This window comes from Hypanus sabinus, chromosome 4 (genome assembly GCF_030144855.1).
Source record: "Hypanus sabinus isolate sHypSab1 chromosome 4, sHypSab1.hap1, whole genome shotgun sequence".
NCBI classification, from domain to species: domain Eukaryota; kingdom Metazoa; phylum Chordata; class Chondrichthyes; order Myliobatiformes; family Dasyatidae; genus Hypanus; species Hypanus sabinus.
In genome coordinates this window covers 159428339-159448995 of record NC_082709.1, presented here as the reverse complement: position 1 = coordinate 159448995, position 20657 = coordinate 159428339, and the positions used below count along the sequence as shown (strand labels likewise).

Here is a 20657-nt window from a genome sequence, read left to right as displayed (position 1 = left end):
GGCTGTGCCCTCTTGTCCTAGACTCCCCCAACACTGAAAAGGAAACTCTGCCTGCTGTCTGAGGCATTGTCCTAGCAGGTCGTCCTTAGGGACCATCTTCCTGACATGACTCATGGATGTTTTGCACTTCTTCCAGGACTGTTGCCTTGACACTTCCAAGTTCCCGTCTCCCTTTATTCTGGCAGGTGTACATTCACTTGGCATTGCACTTTGGATGGAATCCTCCGTGTATTGTTAGTAGTTTCTAGGACTTGATGTCAGCAGCTTCCATTTCCTTCCTTAGCCAGCACACTACTACAGCTGTGTATCTGATGAATGATGGGACAAATGTGTTGATGGCTCTGATCTTGTTCTTCCCATTCAGCTGGCCTTTTAGGAATTGTCTCACTCTTTGGAGGTACTTGCATGTTGCAGCCTTCCTTGTGTTGTCATCGTGGCTTCCATGCAGCTGCGGGATCCCCAGGAATTTGTACCTGTCCTGTGCATCTGGTATGTGGCCTTCAGGTAACTTGACTCCTTCAGTCTTGATGAGTTTGCCTCTTTTCACTACCATCCAGCTGCACTTTTCCAGTCCAAATGGCATCCTGATGTCACTGCTGTACACACTTGTCAGGTGGATTAGTGAGCCAATGTCTTTCATTTCTGGCATTCAGTTTGATGTCAGCTATGGTGGTGGTGATGTTCATACCACTCTTGAACCTATACCCAAACCCACTCAAAGGGTGTGTGTATACATACACGTAATTTTTTTTTTATTTGGTCAATTTGTCTGCTTTTGCATATTGGTTGTTTGTCAGTTTCTGTTCATGTATATATTTGTTCACAAATTCTATTGTATTTCCTTATTTTCCTATAAATGCCTGCATGAAAATGAATCTCAAGGTGACATATACGTAAGTAAATAATAATAAATTTACTTTGACTTTGAGGGGTTAAATTGACAGCCTTGACTCCTGACCAAAGGAGGCAGTTGCTTGCCGGGTTTTTAAACCTGTTGTGGAAACCTGACTCTGGCGTCAAGGCTGCCAAACCTTTTTACCCCAGACACCGAGAGACCAAATCAACAATAACAGGCCATTCTCAAAATATGCCAAGACACATTTATGACCAGGGAGAGCAAAAGCTCCCAAACCCCACACAATCCCCCATTCACAGACATTTTCTTCGGCTACTAAACACTCTGAAGACAGGCATGGTGTAGAGGCAGAACAATAAACCTTATCACCATACATCTAGCTGCACAGGAATACTCGTCGGACTGGGAAAACAGCAGAAGGCCAACACTCCCAACTGTTACTTTGAACACGTACCAAGCACACATTATCATCTTTAAGCACATTTGGCACAGTCTGAAAACATCTCTTATTATCTGTTCTTTTAATGTTGCTTGTGGGATCTGGCTATGCATAAATTGTTACAATCTGGAGGAATTTTGCAATCCCTTTGCCAAGAAGGTGCACTGAGATTCTCCATTTCTGACAAATATCATAATGGTTTTTTCAGACCAGCAAGCTTTGAAAATACCTCATGTGATCATGAATTTAGCACAATCGGTAGGATTCTCTCATTTTCAGGGCCTATTTTATTTTATTTTTTTGCTTTTTTGATCATTGCGTCTAGTCTTTTCTAACCATTTTGTATCTGAGAAGTACTGGGCAAGATCTTGCTGACTTAGTTCCCCTATTTGGACTCGCTTTCCATTGCTGCCTGTCCCTCCTAGTCTGGATGTAAAGAGCCAGTCTCACTGGTCCAGGGATCACAATGTCTCAGGATGAACCACACTATTTTTACCCTTAAAACACCACCTCTCTCCAAACAAGGCTGTAAATATTCTTACTGACTTTAATGCAAATAACTCAGAATTTGTGTAGCTCGGGTGATTGAGTTCTTCTCTGATCTTACTAAGGTCAATTACCAAGGTCCTTAAATGTCTTTCATACTCAGAGACATTTGAAACTGAAGCAAATATTAGTGAATAATTCATTTATTTAAGTTAAAATATAATTAACTAAAATATCTGAAAGTGCTTATAAATAATTAAAAACCTAATTTACCTTCTCCCCCTCATCTAGTGTATATAGAAATCAATGTGGTCACCGATCCACCGAAATCCATCAGTAGGTCTATTACCTGTGAAAAAGGGTCTAGGGCATCATCCCTAAAGAAGATGGCAGTTTGTCATCGAAACATCGATATCTGTACCCAGCCAGAAGCCCAAAAAGAGTTTATTCATCTATTACCTGTGTTTGCAATGTACGAAGTTGCCAGATATACTGCTCATTAAATGGCAAACTGCTTTATTCAGAACTTGAAGCACACTTGGCCTGTCATCTACCTTGGATACAAGTTGAATTCTCTTCTGCTTGTCATTCTGAAGATTAGTTATTTAATAAAATGGTTGCCTTTACATCACAAATTTGACACATTTAGATAGGATGAATGTACTCAGTTTTTCCCCAGGATAGGGAATTGAAGGGAAAGTTCCTATTTTTCAGAGTGTGTGAACATACTGTATGTAGAATGAGCTGCCAGAGGAAGAGGTTGAGGAAAATAAAATAACAACTTTTAAAAGGCAGTTGGACAGGTACGTGGATTAGAAAGGTTTAGGAGGTTACAGGCCAAACAATGGCAAATGGCTTTAGCTTGATGGCAACTTGACTGGCCTGGCTCAGTCGAGCTGAAGAGCCTGTTCCCATCTGTATAACTCTGTAACTCCCTCACCTTCAATGGCTCACTTTCACACTAGGTGCAGTTAACCAACTGACCTGCGTGTCTCTAGAAACAGGAGCACCCTCCATGCAGTTACAGGGAGACCATACAAATTCTACACAGACAGCACCCGCAATCAGGATTGTAGCTGGTTCTCTGCACTGTGAAGCGGTAGGTCTACGGTGCCACCCAACTTAAATAACGTAAGAAAATACAACTAGATTTAGTTGTGGTCACAAGGAAATAGGTGCCTGCCCGAATCTCGTAGCATGGTAATGTAGCGGCTAGAGAAACGCCCTACAGTGCCAGCAATACAGGTTCAATTCCCTCCACTGCCTGTGAGGAATTTGTACATTGTGGGCTTCCTCCGGCTGCTCCGGTGGGCAAGCTACGTTAATTCTGGAAGCATAGTGACACTTGGGGACTGTCCTCAGACTGTGCTGGTCGTTGGCACATTTCACTGTATGTTTCGAGGTACATGTGACAAATCAAGCTAATCTCCTATCATGTAAATGAACAGAACCTCAAAAATAAACATTAGCAGATGGAACACAAAACAGGAGAAATGGTCCACCTGATTCAACATCCAGAGAAAATCTGTCTATGGCAAGGTTCATAGTTTGGTATGCTGTGTTGCAGAAATCATCCAGGATTAGATAAACTGCATTGGTGACATCTTGTGGTACAGGCTTTGCAAACTTCAGGCGGCTGTTCACAATGATGCTTCCATTTCTGAAGTTCAGGATTTCAAGGTGCTTGAAGTCAGTCAAGTTAGACTGCAAGTAAGGAACAAGCTGGAACAGAGCAATTAAAATGCAGGTGAAATGTAAACTGCATCAAGTTCTAGACATCTATGTGTTACTCTCACAAACACTCCTTCTTCAAAGGAAGGGGCTTCCCTTCCTCACCATCAACACTGCCCTCACCCCATCCTTCCTCCACCCCATTAGGGATAGTGTTCCTCTTGGCCCCACCTACAACCCCACTAGCCTCCGCATCCAGCACATAATTCTCCGTAACTTCTGCCATCTCCAACGGGATCCCACCACCAAGCACATCTTTCCCTCCCCCCCTTCTGCTTTCCGAAGGGAATTGCTCCCTTGTCCATTCGTCCCGCCCCACTGATCTCCTTCCAGGTACTTATCCTTGCAAATGGAGCAAGTGCGACACATGTCCCTACACCTCCTCCCTCACTACAATTCAGGACCCTAAACAGTCGGTCCAGGTAAGGCTACAGTTAACCTGTGAGTCTGTTGGTGTCATCTATTGTACCTGGTGCTCCCAGTGTGACCTCCTGAATATCGGTGAGACCTGGCGTAGATTAGGAAACCACTTCGCTGAGCACCTACACTCCATCCACCAGAAAAATCAGGATCTCCCAATCGCCACCCACTTCAATTCTACTTCCCATTCTCATTCCGACATGTCAGTCCATCACCTCCTCTACTTCCACGATGAAGCCACACTCAGGTTGGAGAAGCAACACCTTATATTCCATCTGGGTAGCCTCCAACATGATGACATGAGCATCGATTTCTTGAACTCCCAGTAATTGCCCCACTCCCTCCACCATTCCCATTCCCATTTCCCTCTCTCACCTTACCTCTTTACTTGCCCAGCACCTCCTTCTGGTGCTCCTCCCCTTCGCTTTCTTCCATGGTCTTATGTCTTCTATCAGACACTCTCTTCTCTAGCCCTTTATCACTTCCACCAATCAACTTCCCAGCTCTTTACTTCACCTCTCCCCTCTCATCTATCAACTGCCACTTTATGACCTCATCTTTTTTCTCCAGTCCTGAAGAAGAATCTCAGCCCAAAACATTGACTGTACTCTTTTCCATAGATAGAAACATAGAAAACCTACAGCACAATACAGGCCCTTCGGCCCACAAAGTTGTGTCAAACATGTCCCTACCTTAGAAATTACTAGGCTTACCTATAGCCTTCTATTTTACTAAGCTCCATGTACCTATCTAAAAGTCTCTTAAAAGACCTTATCATATCTGCCTCCACCACCGTTGCCGGCAGCCCATTCCACGCACTCACCACTCTCTGAGTAAAAAACTTACCCCTGACATTTCCTCTGTACCTACTCCCCAGCACCTTAAACTTGTGTGCTCTTGTAGCAACCACTTCAGCACTGGGAAAAAGTCTCTGACTATGCACACAATCAATGCCTCTCATCATCTTATACACTTCCATCAGGTCACCCCTCATCTTCTGTCACTCAAAGGAGAAAAGGCAGAGTTCACTCAACCTATTCTCATAAGGCATCTCCCCAATCCAGGCAACATCCTTGTAAATCTCCTCTGCACCCTTTCTATGGCATCCACATCCTTCCTGTAGTGAGGCGACCAGAACTGAGCACAGTACTCCAGGTGGGGACTGTCCAGGGTCCTATATAGCTGCAACATTACCTCTCGGCTTCTAAATTCAATTCCACAATTGATGAAGGCCAATACACCATATGCCTTCTTAACCACAGAGTCAACCTGCACAGCTGCTTTGAGCGTCCAATGGACTTGGACCCCAAGATCCCTCTGATTCTCCACACTGCCAAGAGTCTTACCATGAATACTATATTCTGCTATCATATTTGACCTACCAAAATGAACCACTTCACACTTATCTGGGTTGAACTCCATCTGCCACTTCATGATGCCTGGCCTGCTGAATTCTACCTGCATTTTGTGTGTGTGTGGTGCTTAGATATTACTCCCTCTGAAATTCCAAACACCAACATTTTTTCCGAATGGAATTCTGTGCGATGCTAATGGATAAAGTGGATGTAAAGCATGTGGACTTCAGGAAAACCTTTATCAAAGAACCATAAGGACATGGAAATTTAGGAGAACAAACTGGATTAATAATTGGTTAGAGGAGGAGGAGCAGAATTTTGGAATTATAAGCATAATTTCACCATGAATAGAGAAAAGTAGTGGTATCCCAAATAATTGAAATAGCCCTGGTTTGTCACCATTTTTAAATTGTATCTAAGTCAACAGAATGTTATTCTTTAGAAGACCAATGATAACTGCAATGGGATATTGGTAAAATCAATAATTGGGCAGTAATTTTCAGATGTAATTATATGATATCAAGTGTAGGAAGAGCATTAAAACAAATTATATTCTGATCAATATACATAGCTGGTGCTGTGGAGAATCAAGGAACCGTAACAGCTCTTAAGTAATTGTTCTGAGCATATGAGGGATGATTGATATGTTCGTGGCCTAAGGTAGGAGGAGTTAATTTTAGAAAACCTAGCACATTTATCTTTCAACATAGTCTCCTCCTACATTTACACACTTAGTCCAGCGGTTGTGGAGCATACGGACCTCCAGAAAGTGTCCACAGCATGGATGATAGATAAGTTTGTGGCCTAAGATAGAAGGCCAAGAGTTATACTGTTCTCATTACATGCACAAGCAGTTCAACTGTTTGAGTGATTATGCAGAAAGTTTGAAGTTAATAACTCATCTCCTTCTACCTTAGGCCACGAACCTATCAATCACCCCATGCTGTGGCCCACTTCTGGAGGTCCAAGACGCCGACTTCTACAAAGAAGGATCCGTATGCTCCACGACCGCTGGACTAAGTGTGTAAGTGTAGGAGGGGACTATGTTGAAAAATAAATGTACTAGGTTTTCTAAAATTTACTCCTTCTACCTTAGGGCATGAGCATATCAATCACCTCTTGTATTTTGCAATTCAAATAAACTCACATGTTTCTACTTCACTCTGCTCAAAGTCCTATGTTGTAATCTAATTTTCTCACATGCCCAAGCTCTAGTCTTAAAATTATGAATATTTCTCCCTGCTCTTCTCTCAGTGTGAATCCTGAACTAGCTCAATGACATTACAGATGCCATTCTTCCTACTGAACAATAGTGGATATCATGGAGGAGCAGGTCTTGTCACAGAGATCACTATTTCTTTCTGAAAACAATCTGGGGTCACTGAAAATAATCATCATTTTACCACCCCCCATCTTCAAACTTAGGACCATAATTAACAGATTTGAAATAGTAAACTTACAAGTTCCAGGAATCGCTGTTCTAAAGCTTTGTACTCATGTGAACTTTTGTTGAAGAGGTCTTCTGAAAAAATCATATTTGTAACACGTAGGCTGAAGAAGACTATCAGTGACTGTGACGATGTATGACTATCACTTGATACAGGTTGATTTGTTGGCACAGTGGCACTGTAGTCTCTATAGCCACTTATAATTTCTTCATTAATGGATTCTTCATGAGGATAGACTATGTCTGACTGATCCAGTTCAACTGAGATGTCTTGAACCTCAGACCACTCTTCATTGTCCTGAGATGCACTTTGAGAGGATTTCAACTCATTGTGCTCTATAACGGCAGGATCATGGGCCCCATAGGTATCATACTCTCCCATCATATCCTGCCTGGCGGATAGTTTAGTGGAGGGGTGTACAGCTGCAGATGGTGTTCTGAGATTTGAAGCCACAATGTGTTCATTAGCAGAATTAACAAAGTTATGTTCGCTGAACAGTTGAGAAGCATTGGTAACGTACTCAGAAATGGGCACTACAGTAGTTGATTGAGTACTAGACTCAGTAAGTATGGAGTTAACAATATTCCATTGGATGGGGTTGCTCAATTCAGTATCAATAATATTGGATTCCACCATGTCTACTGGAGCTAGTATTCTTGTGGAAGGTTGCACATCATTAGATAATTCGGTGAGTGGTTGGATTTCATTTGAAGAATCTGAAGCTGGTCGTGCTGTGGAGGAAGGGTCAGTGACCAGTTCCAGGGGTTCCCACGTTAAAGCAGAGAAATCACCGCTTCGGGATGACTCAGTGATCGGCTGCTCCACTTCAGAAGATGGTGTGAACAGTTCCTTAATGGGTCCTGTGGCAGACAACTCGAGTGCCTCATCTTCTGCAGGCAAAGCTTTTACCACTGCATGTCCTGTGTTGGCTGACTCAAATATTTCTCGCTGTGTGGTGGCCAGTTCAGTAAGTAAGTGGTCCTTGGCAAGTGATCCAATAGTAAACTGTTCCATAATGAAAGGATCAGAAGCTCGTTTTCCACTGGTAGACGTCTGTGTTGCTAGATGCTGTGTGATGAATGTTCCCATTATAAATTGACCTTGGGCGGACAATTCAGTTTCTGGCAGCACTGAAGCAAAGCCACTTTCAGTTGACTCAGATGCTGTTGAATGCTCTGTGATGGGTTGGGTTCTTGTGGCTGAGTCAACAGAATAGTAATTAAAGGCTTCTGTTGGTTGCGATGTTTGCATTGTTGATTCTAGGAAATAATCCAGTGTCCATTCAACAGAGGATCCTTTAATTATCCCTTCAGCCCTATGAGATACAATTTCAGTGCCAAAACCTGAAGCTGCTTCCATTGACAAGTCTGCATCTACTTCATTTGAGAGGACTGCGGCTGTGTCTGCTGCAGTTGGATCACTAACCATTTCCTTGATATTAACGCTTGATTGATCAGTATAATCATCAACAGGCAATCCCTCATGATTCTCCACATTTGTGAATTGACTAGAATTACTGTCCTGTGGCCCACTGTGTGGCTTGTAAGAAACTGGTTGAGAAACTGCTGTAGACCAGGACCACAAATAATCTTGTTCAATCCCAGACCCTGATTCAGAGTCAAAATCATTGTCTTCACCAAAAATGGGCTGAGTCACTATACCATCGGATCTGTTTGATGCAATGACCTGTGATGTATAGGAATCAGAGGTCTCTTTTATCTTTTCACCAACGTTAATCATTGTCCTCTCATCGATTTCAGATGCTGTCGATATTGTGAACATTCTGCTGGTTGGTAGTGGGACTACGTCTTCAGGAACATCATGCTTCTCCAAAGGTGTGGCTTGCTCTGTTAAAGTAACAGGGGTAGTTCCTGCAGTGAACTGTCTTTCTTCAGATGGAAGATCAATAGATGTTGAATGTGATTGCATTGAAGCTTTATCTTCCTCAAGGAAATTTCTTTCTTCATCCTCTCCTTTTGAAAGATCTAAAGACAAAAGCACATTTTGTTTTACTTATAAGCTCATGGGAGTTAAAGTGTCTACATCTATAGTTTGGGCAGTTCTACTAATGTCTCACTATTCTGTATACCAGTGATAGGTTGTGGATCATACATGATAGTCCAATGCATGTTTGTTACTTCATGCTTAAGTCTGCTGATCACAACAAAATAGCAGGGAAGCTTATCAAGTTTCAAGAAGACAGCAGGCTATAGGATCCAATTGGTTAAATTGGTGGGAGCAGCAGTTGTAATACATCAATTCAGGCAGTTTCTTGGAGAAACTCGCAAATGGAATGGGTCATGAAGAAATGTCTTTTCATCACTAACCTAAATGGCTGACCCTTATTTTGACATTGTGATCCCGGGCGTGAGACATCTTGGCCCTAATTAGGCAGTTTGGCTATGTGGCCTTTATTCCTGTTTGAGCTTTCGTAGAGTCATAGACCGGTACAGCACAGAAACAGGCTCATCAGCTCACCTAATCCATGCTAAACTGTTATTTGCCTAGAACCATCAGCCTGCACCCAGGCCACAGCCCTCCATCTAAATGCCTCATAAAGGAGGACCCTAGAGGCCAGGCTCAGACCTCAATCGCCTTTATACCGGGGTCTGTGTGAGGAGCCATAGGAGCAGTCAGCAGGGGGCGTGTCCAGACAGGTATATGCAACACTTCCTCTGACAACTCATTCCACACCTTGCACCACGCTCTGTGTAAAGAAGTTCGGGTTCTTGTTAGTTGTTTCACCCTTCAGTGGAGAAAGCCTGCTTGCATTTACCCCATCTTGATGGGTGGTGGGGCTGAGATACGTCTCTACCAAAGGAGGTATAAGGTTCTCCATCCCTCTGCTAGCCTGCAAGGCGCAGCACCCGCTCAGCCCCCAGTCAGGGTCATGTGAAGCTATGGGAGCAGGTGGTGGATGGTCATACGAGGAGCTGGTGCATAACACAAGTCCTGGTTATGCGACCACTGATGCCAGGCAGACAGCCTCTGAAGAGTATCGATAAAGGCTGAGGTCACCAGTCTTGTAAAGAAACTGCCCAGAAGGCAGCAACGGCAAACCACTTCTGTAGAAAAAAAATTTGCCAAGAACAATCATGGTCATGTGTAGACCATGACTGCCCACGATGATAATACCTTTCATAATTTTGTACACCTCCCCTCATTCTCCTATGCTTCAAGTAATAAGGTCCCAACCTGTTCAACTTATTCATCCTGTCCCTATATTCACAGTGAATGAAGGATGACATTTTAGTACTGCCCAAAGTCCTGGGGCATTTGTGACATAGACACAGAGAGGGGAGACAGACTGTATCTGGTCTCTCAGCTTTACAGCACCGTGCCAGGTGTAGCTAGCACAATGGTATTCATATGAAGGGTTTCCCTATCATCAGAGTTGCTGAGAGTCAGGGAACACTTGTTTCCATCACCTGTGACCTAGTTGCTGCTCATGATTCTGACGTAGGGTGAAGCAGGGAGGCCGGCAGATCATGGGCAACCACATAGCTGCAGACGGCCTTTGAGGTGTGAACGTAAAGGACAGCTGGATTAAGCACAATCTGGCCTAACTATAATGTGGAGCTAACTACATTCTCCATGATGTCTAACCAGGGATAATGCACACAAAAAATAGGTACCTCTTGATTGGTCTTCCAGGTAAACTTTAATATTGCTTAATGCATGGCTGATTGAATGCTCTATAAAGTATAAAGACAGTGGAAAGAGGTTTAAAGTTTTGTTTCTGCAGAATTTAAACTTCATTATATTTTCTAATTCTGAAGTTTAATAATCACATTAACTCATTTTACCATTCATAAGCTGAAGAGACTCTGGATTAAAAGTCAGCGATCCATTTCCAATTAGATTTTCCTTATGCAAGGCCCCAACTATGTAATTCTGAAAGTCAGTAATTGTGTATGCAGCTGTAAGTTGATTCTCAGTTTCCAGGGGAAGGTCAACTTCCATGTTTTTGGAATTTAGGTCAACGAAGTTAAGTGTTTCTCTCTGTAAAACTCCAGTGTCCACATCAAATGCAACCATGCAGTGAACTGTCACGTTACTACTGTTACTAAAGAAACAAATAAAGGTTAACAGAGCACAAAGTTCTGCAGATATGGACTAACAATCAGGATATTGCTGAAGCAAACATTTTCTATTACTTGGAGAAGAAGCCGTCAATGAACTCAGACCACAAAACTGCAATTATTTTGAGTTCTTGAAAATAGTTTGGAAATTGCCAAGAGCTAGACAGTTGGTGGTAAGAGATCACAACAATCTTTTGGTTGCTGACTTTCAAAGCAAAGGATCATACTTAGCAATTTTACAAAGCGGGGGAAGGCATGATTTGGGCACAATGCATCTGTCTCATAGGCACAATAGGACGTAGCCACCACAGATATGAAGGAGACCATTGTTTCTAAACTTGTGTCTAAGCTAAATAAAAACGTTTGATTCAGTTGCAATGTCATATTGATTCTATTGCCAAAAAACCTGAACAAAATATAGATTTGTAAGTTAACTAAAAAGTAATAAATAAAACAAAATTTCAGATTAAAAGTTGTTTAATAAGTTTTTATTCTTTAAACTTAATACCATATTTTCAAGCATCTCTTTTTGGAAAGAATTCTGTGTTAGGTTTAGTTGAACGGTAGAACATGTCTTAGCCTGACTGCTGCTTAAATATGACAAAGACAGGTATACTAGACAGCAAACCCCTAGAGTTAAAGTTTTCTCAAACAAGTACATTTTAGTTGTCGTGATATTAAAAATGTGAACAATTTCAAACCCAATTCTTGGTGATGAACTGCTTTATAAACACAGCAAAATCATTTAAAAATTACATAAATCTATTAACTGAACTCACTCCAAGTTTTGCAGTTGATAATGTGTGTACATGTGATTAAAATGGGCAAATTGGATCACTTTACCTGTCTGGATTCTGGCTTTTCCTAAAACAGAAATTAAGAAAATTAACATTAGATTTCAAATGCATAAAAATGAATATGAATCACACACACAAAATAAAAATGATTGTTGATATAATTTAACCATATTATTTTAAAGTTGAAAATTGATTTTTATTTACTGTGGATGGCACAAGAAAAATACTTCTAAATATTTAACAATTATAAGCACATATAAAATCCTAAACCACCATCAGCCTATTATAAGACACTAAACTATTCTACACGTACAAACAAGCTGGATGAACTCAGCAGGTCAGGCAGCATCCGTTGACTGCTCATTTCAATGAATGCTGCCCGACCTGCTGAGTTCATCCAGCTTATTTGTACGTGTTGATTTGATCACAGTTTCTGCAGTGTACTTTATGCTTAAAATATTATACATTCTGTTAAAATACATTCAGTCATCTGGCTCTATAACATAATAAAAATTAATCATCCATTTCATATTATATTTATAAACCACATATTGAAGGATACTAATTCACAGTATAGAACATTTTAACATTGAAGTTCCCAAACCTGAACTCCAAGAAATTAATCGCTTGATATCCTGGGAGTTTTTCAAAGACATTTTCAATCTGAAATTTAAAAATGTATACAATAAAGGTTTTAGAGCATGAAAGAAATTATTTGAAATCTAGAAACAGGAATTAATTTGAAATAATTTCTGCTGAAAGGTCTTGGCTCGAAATGTTGACTGTGTTCTTTACCATAGATGCTGCCTGGTCTGCTGAGTTCCTTCAGCGTTTTGTGTGTGTGTTGCTTGGATTTCCAGCATCTGAAGATTTTCTCGTTTGTGATTAATTTGAAGTTGTGTGATAGCAAAGACTGTCCAATGGGCCTAATCAGTGATCCACTTATTATAAATTACTAGTTTGACTCCAGTGCTTTTGCCCACTAATCAACAAATTGTAGGTTCAGCAAAATAAAAAACAGGAGACACTGGAAATTCTTGGGTGGTTGGACACCATTGTGAAGAGAAAAGCAGAATCAATGATACCGTTGATGATATTGCATTGGATGAAATATCGATAGTGTTTCTCTTGTGTACCGACAGTGGCACAAGTACAGAGAAAGTGCAGTTCAAGTAGATAACATGGTGCAAGAACATAATAAGGTAGATTGTGAGGTCAGAAGACCATCTTATCATGCTAGGGAACTGTTCAATAGTTTTATTACAGAGAGATAGAAGTTTTCTTTGAGCCTGGTGCTACGTGCTTTCAGGCTTTTGTATCTTCCGCCCATTGAGAGGCAGGAGAAGATGGAAAGCCCAGAGTGGATGGAGTTTTTAATTATGTTGGCTGCTTTACAAAGGCAGAGAAAAGAGTAGATGAAGTCGATGGAGGGGAGGCTAGTTTCAGCATCTCTAAAACTCTCTGCAGTTTCCTGTGGTCACATGCAGAACAGTTGGCAGACCCAGACGTGATGCATCCAGATAGGAAGCTTTCTGTGGTGCATTAATATAAATTGTTGAGGGTCAAAGGAAATTGCTAAGTTCCTTTATTCTCCTCAGAAAGTAGAGACAATAGTAATCTTTATTGCCCATGATTGCACCAGGACAAGCAATTGATGATGTTCACACCTAGGAATCTGAAGCCTTCAACCCTGTAGCCCTCAGCACCATTGGTGTAAACAGGACCACGTGTACCACCCTTCTTTCTGAAGTCAAACTCCTTTGTTTTGCTAACAGTGAGGGAAAGATTGTTGTTAGGACATCCTGTCACTCAGTGTATAAGCAGTAAAGTAGGGAGCTGAGGACACGCTGGAAGTGTTGCTGTATATTCACATATCCAGCAATCATTACAAATTCTATTTATAAAGCATCCTAATTAACAGACTGATTACCTCTCTGACTGGACGCTTGTGACTAGCGTTGTGCCGCAGGGATTGGTGCTGGGTCTGTGGATGTTTGTCATCTATATCACTGATCTGGATGATAATGTGGTTAACTGGATCAGCACATTTGGAGATGACACCAAGAATGGGGGTGTAGTGGACGGTGAAGAAGGTTATCATGGCTTGCAGAGCCACGTCAGCTGGGAACATGGGCTGAAAAATGGCAGATGGAATTCAATGCAGACAAGTGCAAGGTTTTGCACTTTGGTAGGACCAACCAGGGTAGGTCTTACACAGTGAACAGTAGGAAACTGAGGAATGTGGTAGTACAAAGGAATTTGGGAATACAGGTACTTAATAGGCTCGTAAAGAAAACTTTTGGCACATTGGCCTTCATGAATCAATGTATTGAGTACAGGAGATGGGGTGTTACATTGAAGCTGTTTAAAACATTGGCGAGGCATATACTTTGGAGTATTGCGTGCAGTTTTGGTCACCAACCTCCAGGAAAGATGTAAATAAGGTTGAAAGAGTACAGAAAAAAATTATAAGACTATTGCTGGGTTACAAGGTAAGATTGAATAGGTTAGGACTTTGCTCCTTAAGACATAGAAGACTGAAAGGAGATTTGACAGAAATATACTAATTGGTGAGGGGTGCAGATAGGATTAATGCAAGCAGGCTTTTTCCACTGAGGTTGAGTGGGACTACAACCAGAGGTCATAGGTTAAGGGTAAAAGTTGAAAAGTTTAAGGGGAACATGAGTGGAAGCTTCTTCACTCAGAGGATTGTGAGAGTGTGGAGCGAGCTGCCAGCGCAAGTGGTCCATGCAAGCTCAATTCCAACGCTTAAGAGAAGTTTGGGATTGGTACATATATGGATGGTAGGGATATGAAGGGCTATGGTCCCCATGGAGATTGATGGGAGTAGATAGTTTAAATGGGTTTGGCATGGATTAGATAGGCTGAAGGGCCTGTTTCGGTGCTGTATTTCCCTATGACTCTATGGCCTTTTGTTTGATATTTTGTCTAGGATTAAATACTCTGTAGCATTTTTCAATTTAATTGCAATGTTTGTCAAAATAATTTGATTACAACAGAAGACATCTTGCAGGAAATTTGTCTTCTGTAGCATGTCGAGGATGGTCATAGCATTTCCATTATACAAAAATCAAGGGTTTTCTGTAAATGTAACAAACAAAATTGAATGATTTCAAATTGAGCAGAAATTCAAAGTTCATAGTCCAAAGTAAATGTATTATCAAAATGCACATATGTCATGAGCTACAACCCTGAGATTAATTTTCTTAAGGGGATACTCAATTCCAATATTTCCCACCGAAACTCATTACTCTGTTATCAAACTGATGTTCAGCTCCAGGCTATTTCCTGAACTAAATGAAGATTTAAAATTGTTATGATATTTTTGCTTTAAAATGTGTATATAAAATTTTGGATTGGGAATTTAATTTTTGACAATGCTATCAGATTATATTTTGTATCAAAAGTTCTGGGGGGGGGTTTATTTTCAGTGACATTGAAGCTAACTGCAGAGGTGTTCCAATAATATCTTTGTTTTAATTAATTTTTGAGGAATAAGAGTAAGTTATGCAGCACTTGTCTAACCAGACCCTCCATCTGAGAGGCATTTGCCTAGATTTGTCAGAGAATAATACATATATAGTCTGCACTTCATAAAATCAGCAGTGGAAAACAACAAGTTGTCAAAAATTTTGATTTGGCTGCAGCTGGAGTATTGAATCCAATTGTGGTCATTACACTTTTAAAAAAATGTGAATACCTTGGACAGAAGCCAATAGAAATTTACTGCATTATCTCAGAGGATGAGGGGCTCAATTATTTGAACTAATTGGAAAAGCTAGGATTGTTCAACATGAAGCAGAGGAGGTTATTGGGAGATCATAAGGATAAAATAGAAGCAGGATAGGCCACGTGGCCACTCAAGTCTAGCTTACTTTTCAATGTGGTCATGGTTAATATGCCCCAGGTGCTATCTTCTCTTTTGTGCCAGTTACTCTTGGCCTTCAACTCCCTAATCATTCAAAAAAGTATTTTCAAATTCTTTAAATCCCCCTAGTAATCTAGACTCTTCAATCCCCTGGAATAAAGAATTCTTGAAATTCACCACCCTCTACAATGATCACCATTTGGGAAATTTTGACATAAGTGTTTAGAATCAAAACAGCTCTGGACAAAGTGAGAAGAACCTATTTCTCTTGGTGAAAGGGTTGGAAATTAGAGGTCACAAGTTTAAGGTGGTTGACAAAAGAATCAATGGGGACATGGGGCAAAATGATTTTCACTCAGTGTTTTGACAATCAGTACCTTGATCTTCAAACATTTATTTTACCTGAATTACTCAAATGGTGTACAGGTGTGAATTTGATCATTGATAACTGACTTCACTGAGACATGGCAGAGGTCAGCATTGTTGGGGTCTCATTATAGGCCTTTATTGCTAGTAGGTGGTACTGTATGGTGGGGGGAGAGGTTGCAAGACCATTGCCTTGCAGATATTGACAGTGAATCTCACTTTCTGTGTATTTCAGTGAAAGTGTTGATGATGACCAGGAGGATGTCATCTAAACCCAGCACATATACAGTACATCTGTCAACTGCCTATTGCAGCTTGACAATTGCAGTTGGGTTGATCTTGGGTCTGAGTGGAGGCAAATGCATAGAAGGGTACAACACTGAACAGGCCATTCAGCCCATGATGCTTTACTGAACTTGATGCTAATTTTTACTACTGTCCCCTTCCTGTCTGTCATCCATATCTCTCCATACATTGTATCTCTCTAACTGCCTCTTAAACTCCACTAAACTGCCTACTTACACCACTACCCTGGTAAACCATTGTCTCTGTATCACCCTCTGTATAAAAGACTTTTTTCCCTTGTCACCCTGAAACATCTCCCTCTAACCTTAAGAGCATGTTCCCTTTGACATTTCTACCCTGGGGAAGAGATTCTACTCCATCTATGCCGCTCCTCATTTTGAAAACCTCCAGCAGGTCTCCCCTCAGTCTCTGGTGTTCAAGGGAGGACAACCCAAGTTTGTCCAGCCTTTCCTTATAGTTCACACCCTCTAATCCAGGCAGCATCCTAGTGATCCACTTCTGCACTCCTTCCACATCCTTCCTATAATGGGGCAACAGGAAGGGTGCACAATACTTGAAGTGGAGTCTGATTAAAGTTTCACACAGTTGCAGCATAAATTCCTTACCCATACACTCCACACCCCTAACGATGATGGCAATCATGTCCTATACCTTTTATGCCATATTGTAACCAATTCCAGTGAACTATGGTCTTGGACCCCAAGATCCTGCTGTAATTCACTGCCGTTGAAGGGTCTTCCATTAAATGCACACTTTCATTTGATCTCCCAAAGCGCAACACCTCTCTGAGAACTGGGAGTGAACACCTCCCTCCGCAAATGGAACCTCAGCTTCCTGACCAACAGGCCATAAGCAGAGATTCCAAAACCAATCCTTGCAGAACCCCATGTCACAGTCCTCTGGTCAGGATAACAGCCTCCACCCAACCCCCAACTTACTCTCTGCCTCCTGTGGCAAGCTCATACTTGCAATTCACCCTGGATCCCATGCACCTTTATCTATTGAATCAATCTACCATGAGGGACCTTATCAAATTCTCATGATATTCTGTAAAGATCATAAGACATATGAGAATTAGGCCATTCAGCCCATCAAGTCTGCTCTGCCATTCCATCATGGCTGATTTATTATCCCCCTCAACCTCAATCTTGTGCCTTTCCCCCCCTCAACCTTTGGATGCCCTGACTAATCGAAAATGATCAATCTCCACTTTAAATATACTCAATAACTTGGCTCCATAGTCATCTGTGACAGTGAATTCCACAGATTCACCATCCTCTGACTAAAGGATTTCCTCCTCATCTCCGTTCTAAATTGACGTCCCTCTATTCTGAGGATGTACCCTCTGGTTTTAGACTCATCATCTATAAAAACATCCTCTCTGTACGAGATGGGATCAATGAGCATCTCTCATTCTTTCAAACTCCAGTGAGTACAGAACCAGAGTCATCCAACTTTCCTCATACATTAACCCTTTCATTCCTGGAATCATTCTCATGATCCTCCTCTGGACCCTCTCAAATGCCAGCACATCTCTTCTTAAGGGGCCCAAAACCGCTCACAATACTCCAAGTGTAGTCTGACCAATGCCTTATAAAGCCTCAGCAGCATGTCCTTGCTCTTATATTCTAGTCCTCTAGAAACGAATGTTAACATTGCATTTGCCTTCCTTACCACCGACTCAACCTGCAAGTTAGCCTTTAGGGAATCCTGCACAAGGACTCCTAAACCCCTTGGAATCTCTTATTTTTGAATATTGTCCCCATTTAGAAAACACTCCTCTATTCCTTTTATTAAAGTGTATGACCATACTCTTCCTTACACTATATTCCATCTGCAATTTCTTTGCCCATTCTCCCAATCTTTTTAAGTCCTTCTGCAGACACCCTGCTTCCTCAATACTGCCCCTTCACCTGTCTTTGTATTGTTTACAAACTTGGCCACAAAACCATCAATCCTGTTATCCAAACCAGTGACATACAACGTGAAAAAAAGCAGTCCCAATACCGACCAGTCCGGAATACCACTGGTCACTGGCAGCCAACCAGAAAAGGCCTCGTTTATTCCCATTCTTTACTTTCTGATGGTCGGCCGATCTTCTGTCCATGCTAGTATCTTTCCTCTAATACCATGAGCTCTTATCTTGTTAAGCAGCCTTGTAAGCGGCACCGTGTCAAAGGCCTTCTGAAATTCCAAGTGAACAAGACCTACTGACTTCCCTTTGTTTATCCTGTCTATTATTTCGTCAAAGAATTCTAACAGATTTGTCAGGTAAGAGTTCCCCTGAAGGAAACCATGTTGACATTGGCCTTATTAAAATGTTTACTAAAATCCACATTAATAATGTCCACAGAATTGCCCTCATTATGCACATTTGACACCTCCTCACAAATCTTAACCAAGTTTGTAAGGCCTGACCTGTCCTGTACAAAACAATGCTGACTGTCCTTAAGCAGGCTATGCATTTCCAAATGGACATAAAACCTATCCCTCAGCTTCCTCCTCGATACCATCCCCAATACTAATGTGGCTCAGTGCCTATAATTACCTGGATTATCCTTATTTCCCATCTTGAACAAAGGCTAATTCTAAGAACTAAACACAAGAGATTTAACAGATACTGGAAATCTAGAGCAAAACACGTGAAATGGTGGAGGAATTCATCAGGTCAGGAAACATTTTAACAGGCATGGATCCAAGGGGACATTGATTTGTGGATCCAGAACTGGCTTGCCCACAGAAGGCAAAGAGTGGTTGTAGACGGGTCATATTCTGCATGGAGGTTGGTCACCAGTGGAGTGCCTCAGGGATCTGTTCTGGGACCCACACTCTTTGTGATTTTTATAAATGACCTGGATGAGGAAGTGGATGGATGGGTTAGTAAGTTTGCTGATGACACAAAGGTTGGAGGTGTTGTGGATAGTGTGGAGGGCTGTCAGAGGTTACAGCGGGACAACTGGGCTGAGAAGTGGCAGATGAAGTTCAACCCAGGTAAGTGTGTGATGGTTCATTTTGGTAGGTCAAATATGATGGCAGAATATAGTATTAATGGTAAGATTCTTGGCAGTGAGGAGGATCAAAGGGATCTTGTGGGCCGAGTCCATAGGAAGCTCAAAGCAGCTGCGCAGGTTGACTCTGTGGTTAAGAGAGCATACAGTATATTGGCCTTCATCAATCATGGAATTGAATTTAGGAGCCGAGAGGTAATGTTGTAGCTGTATAGGACTCCGGTCAGACCCCACTTGAAGTACTGTGCTCAGTTCTGGCCACGTCACTACAGGAAGGATGTGGAAGCCATAGAAAGGGTTCAGAGGAGATTTACAAGGATGTTGCCTGAATTGGGGAGCATGCCTTATGAAAACAGGTTGAGTGAACTCGGCCTTTTCTCCTTGGAGCGACAGAGGATGAGAGGTGACCTGATAGAGGTGTATAAGATGATGAGAGGCATTGATCATGTGAATAGTCAGAGACTTTTTCTCAAGACTGAAATGGTTGCCACAAGAGGACACAGTTTTAAGGTACTGGGGAGTAGGTGCCGAGGAGATGTCAGGGGTAAGTATTTTTTACACAGAGAGTGGTGAGTGCGTGGAATGGGCTGCCAGCAATGGTGGTGGAGGCAGATATAATAGGGTCTTTTATGGGACTTTTAGATAGGTATATGGAGCTTAGAAAAATAGAGAGCTATGGGTAAGCCTAGTAATTTCTAAGGTAGGGACATGTTCGGCACAACTTTGTGGGCTGAATGGCCTGTATTGTGCTGTTGGTTTTCTGTGCTTTTATCTTTCCAATGGGTTCCTACTACCAAACACATCTTTACCCAGCGTCCCGCGCACACTCCTGATGCTCCGCTTTCTGCAGGGATCACTCCCTCTGGGATTCCCTTGTCCTTTTGTCCCTCTCTACTAATCTCCCTCCTAGCACTTTTCCCTGAAAGTGACACCTGCCTACGCACCTCCATTCAGGGGCCCAAACAGTCCTTACAGGTGAGGCAACACTTCACCTGCAAATCTGTGGTGGTTGTCCATGACGTCCGGTGCTCCTGATGCAGCCTCCTCTACATTGATGAGACCCAGATGAGACTGGAAATCTGCTTTGTTCCATTTGCAATTAGCAAGATTTCCATTTCAATACCAAATTACATTCCAATTCTGACATGTCCATGTCCTCCTCTACTGCCATGATGAGTCCACCCTCAGGTGAAGGAGCAACACCTCATATTCTGTCTGGGTTACATCCAACCTGGGGGCATAAACATCTCTAACTTTTCCCCCAACTCCTTCACTCTTCTTCAATCCCCCACTCTCACTTCTCAGGCTCCCCTCTTCACTTCTCCTCACCTGCCTATCACCTTCCCCAGGATACTCTCCTCCTCCCCTTGCTCCAGTGATCTTCTCTCATCTCCTATCAGATTCCCTCTTCATCAGCCCTTTGCCTATCTACTCAGCAGCTCACAGCGTCATACTTCATCCCTCCCTTCCCCAC

The 20657-nt window shown here is 41.9% G+C and overlaps 1 protein-coding gene across 2 annotated transcripts in view; it reads right to left on the bottom strand.

Moving 5' to 3' along the window:
- impg2a (interphotoreceptor matrix proteoglycan 2a) overlaps positions 1-20657 on the bottom strand; it is an 83687-nt gene that overhangs the window by 23389 nt on the left and 39641 nt on the right. For both annotated transcript variants that reach the window (XM_059968565.1, XM_059968566.1), the window contains 6 exons: positions 12219-12277; positions 11661-11681; positions 10542-10801; positions 10371-10430; positions 6748-8720; positions 3284-3503 (listed from right to left, as the gene is read on the bottom strand). In XM_059968565.1, coding sequence (XP_059824548.1) covers positions 3284-3503; positions 6748-8720; positions 10371-10430; positions 10542-10801; positions 11661-11681; positions 12219-12277 — 2593 coding nt within the window. The remainder of the gene's footprint in view (positions 1-3283; positions 3504-6747; positions 8721-10370; positions 10431-10541; positions 10802-11660; positions 11682-12218; positions 12278-20657) is intronic.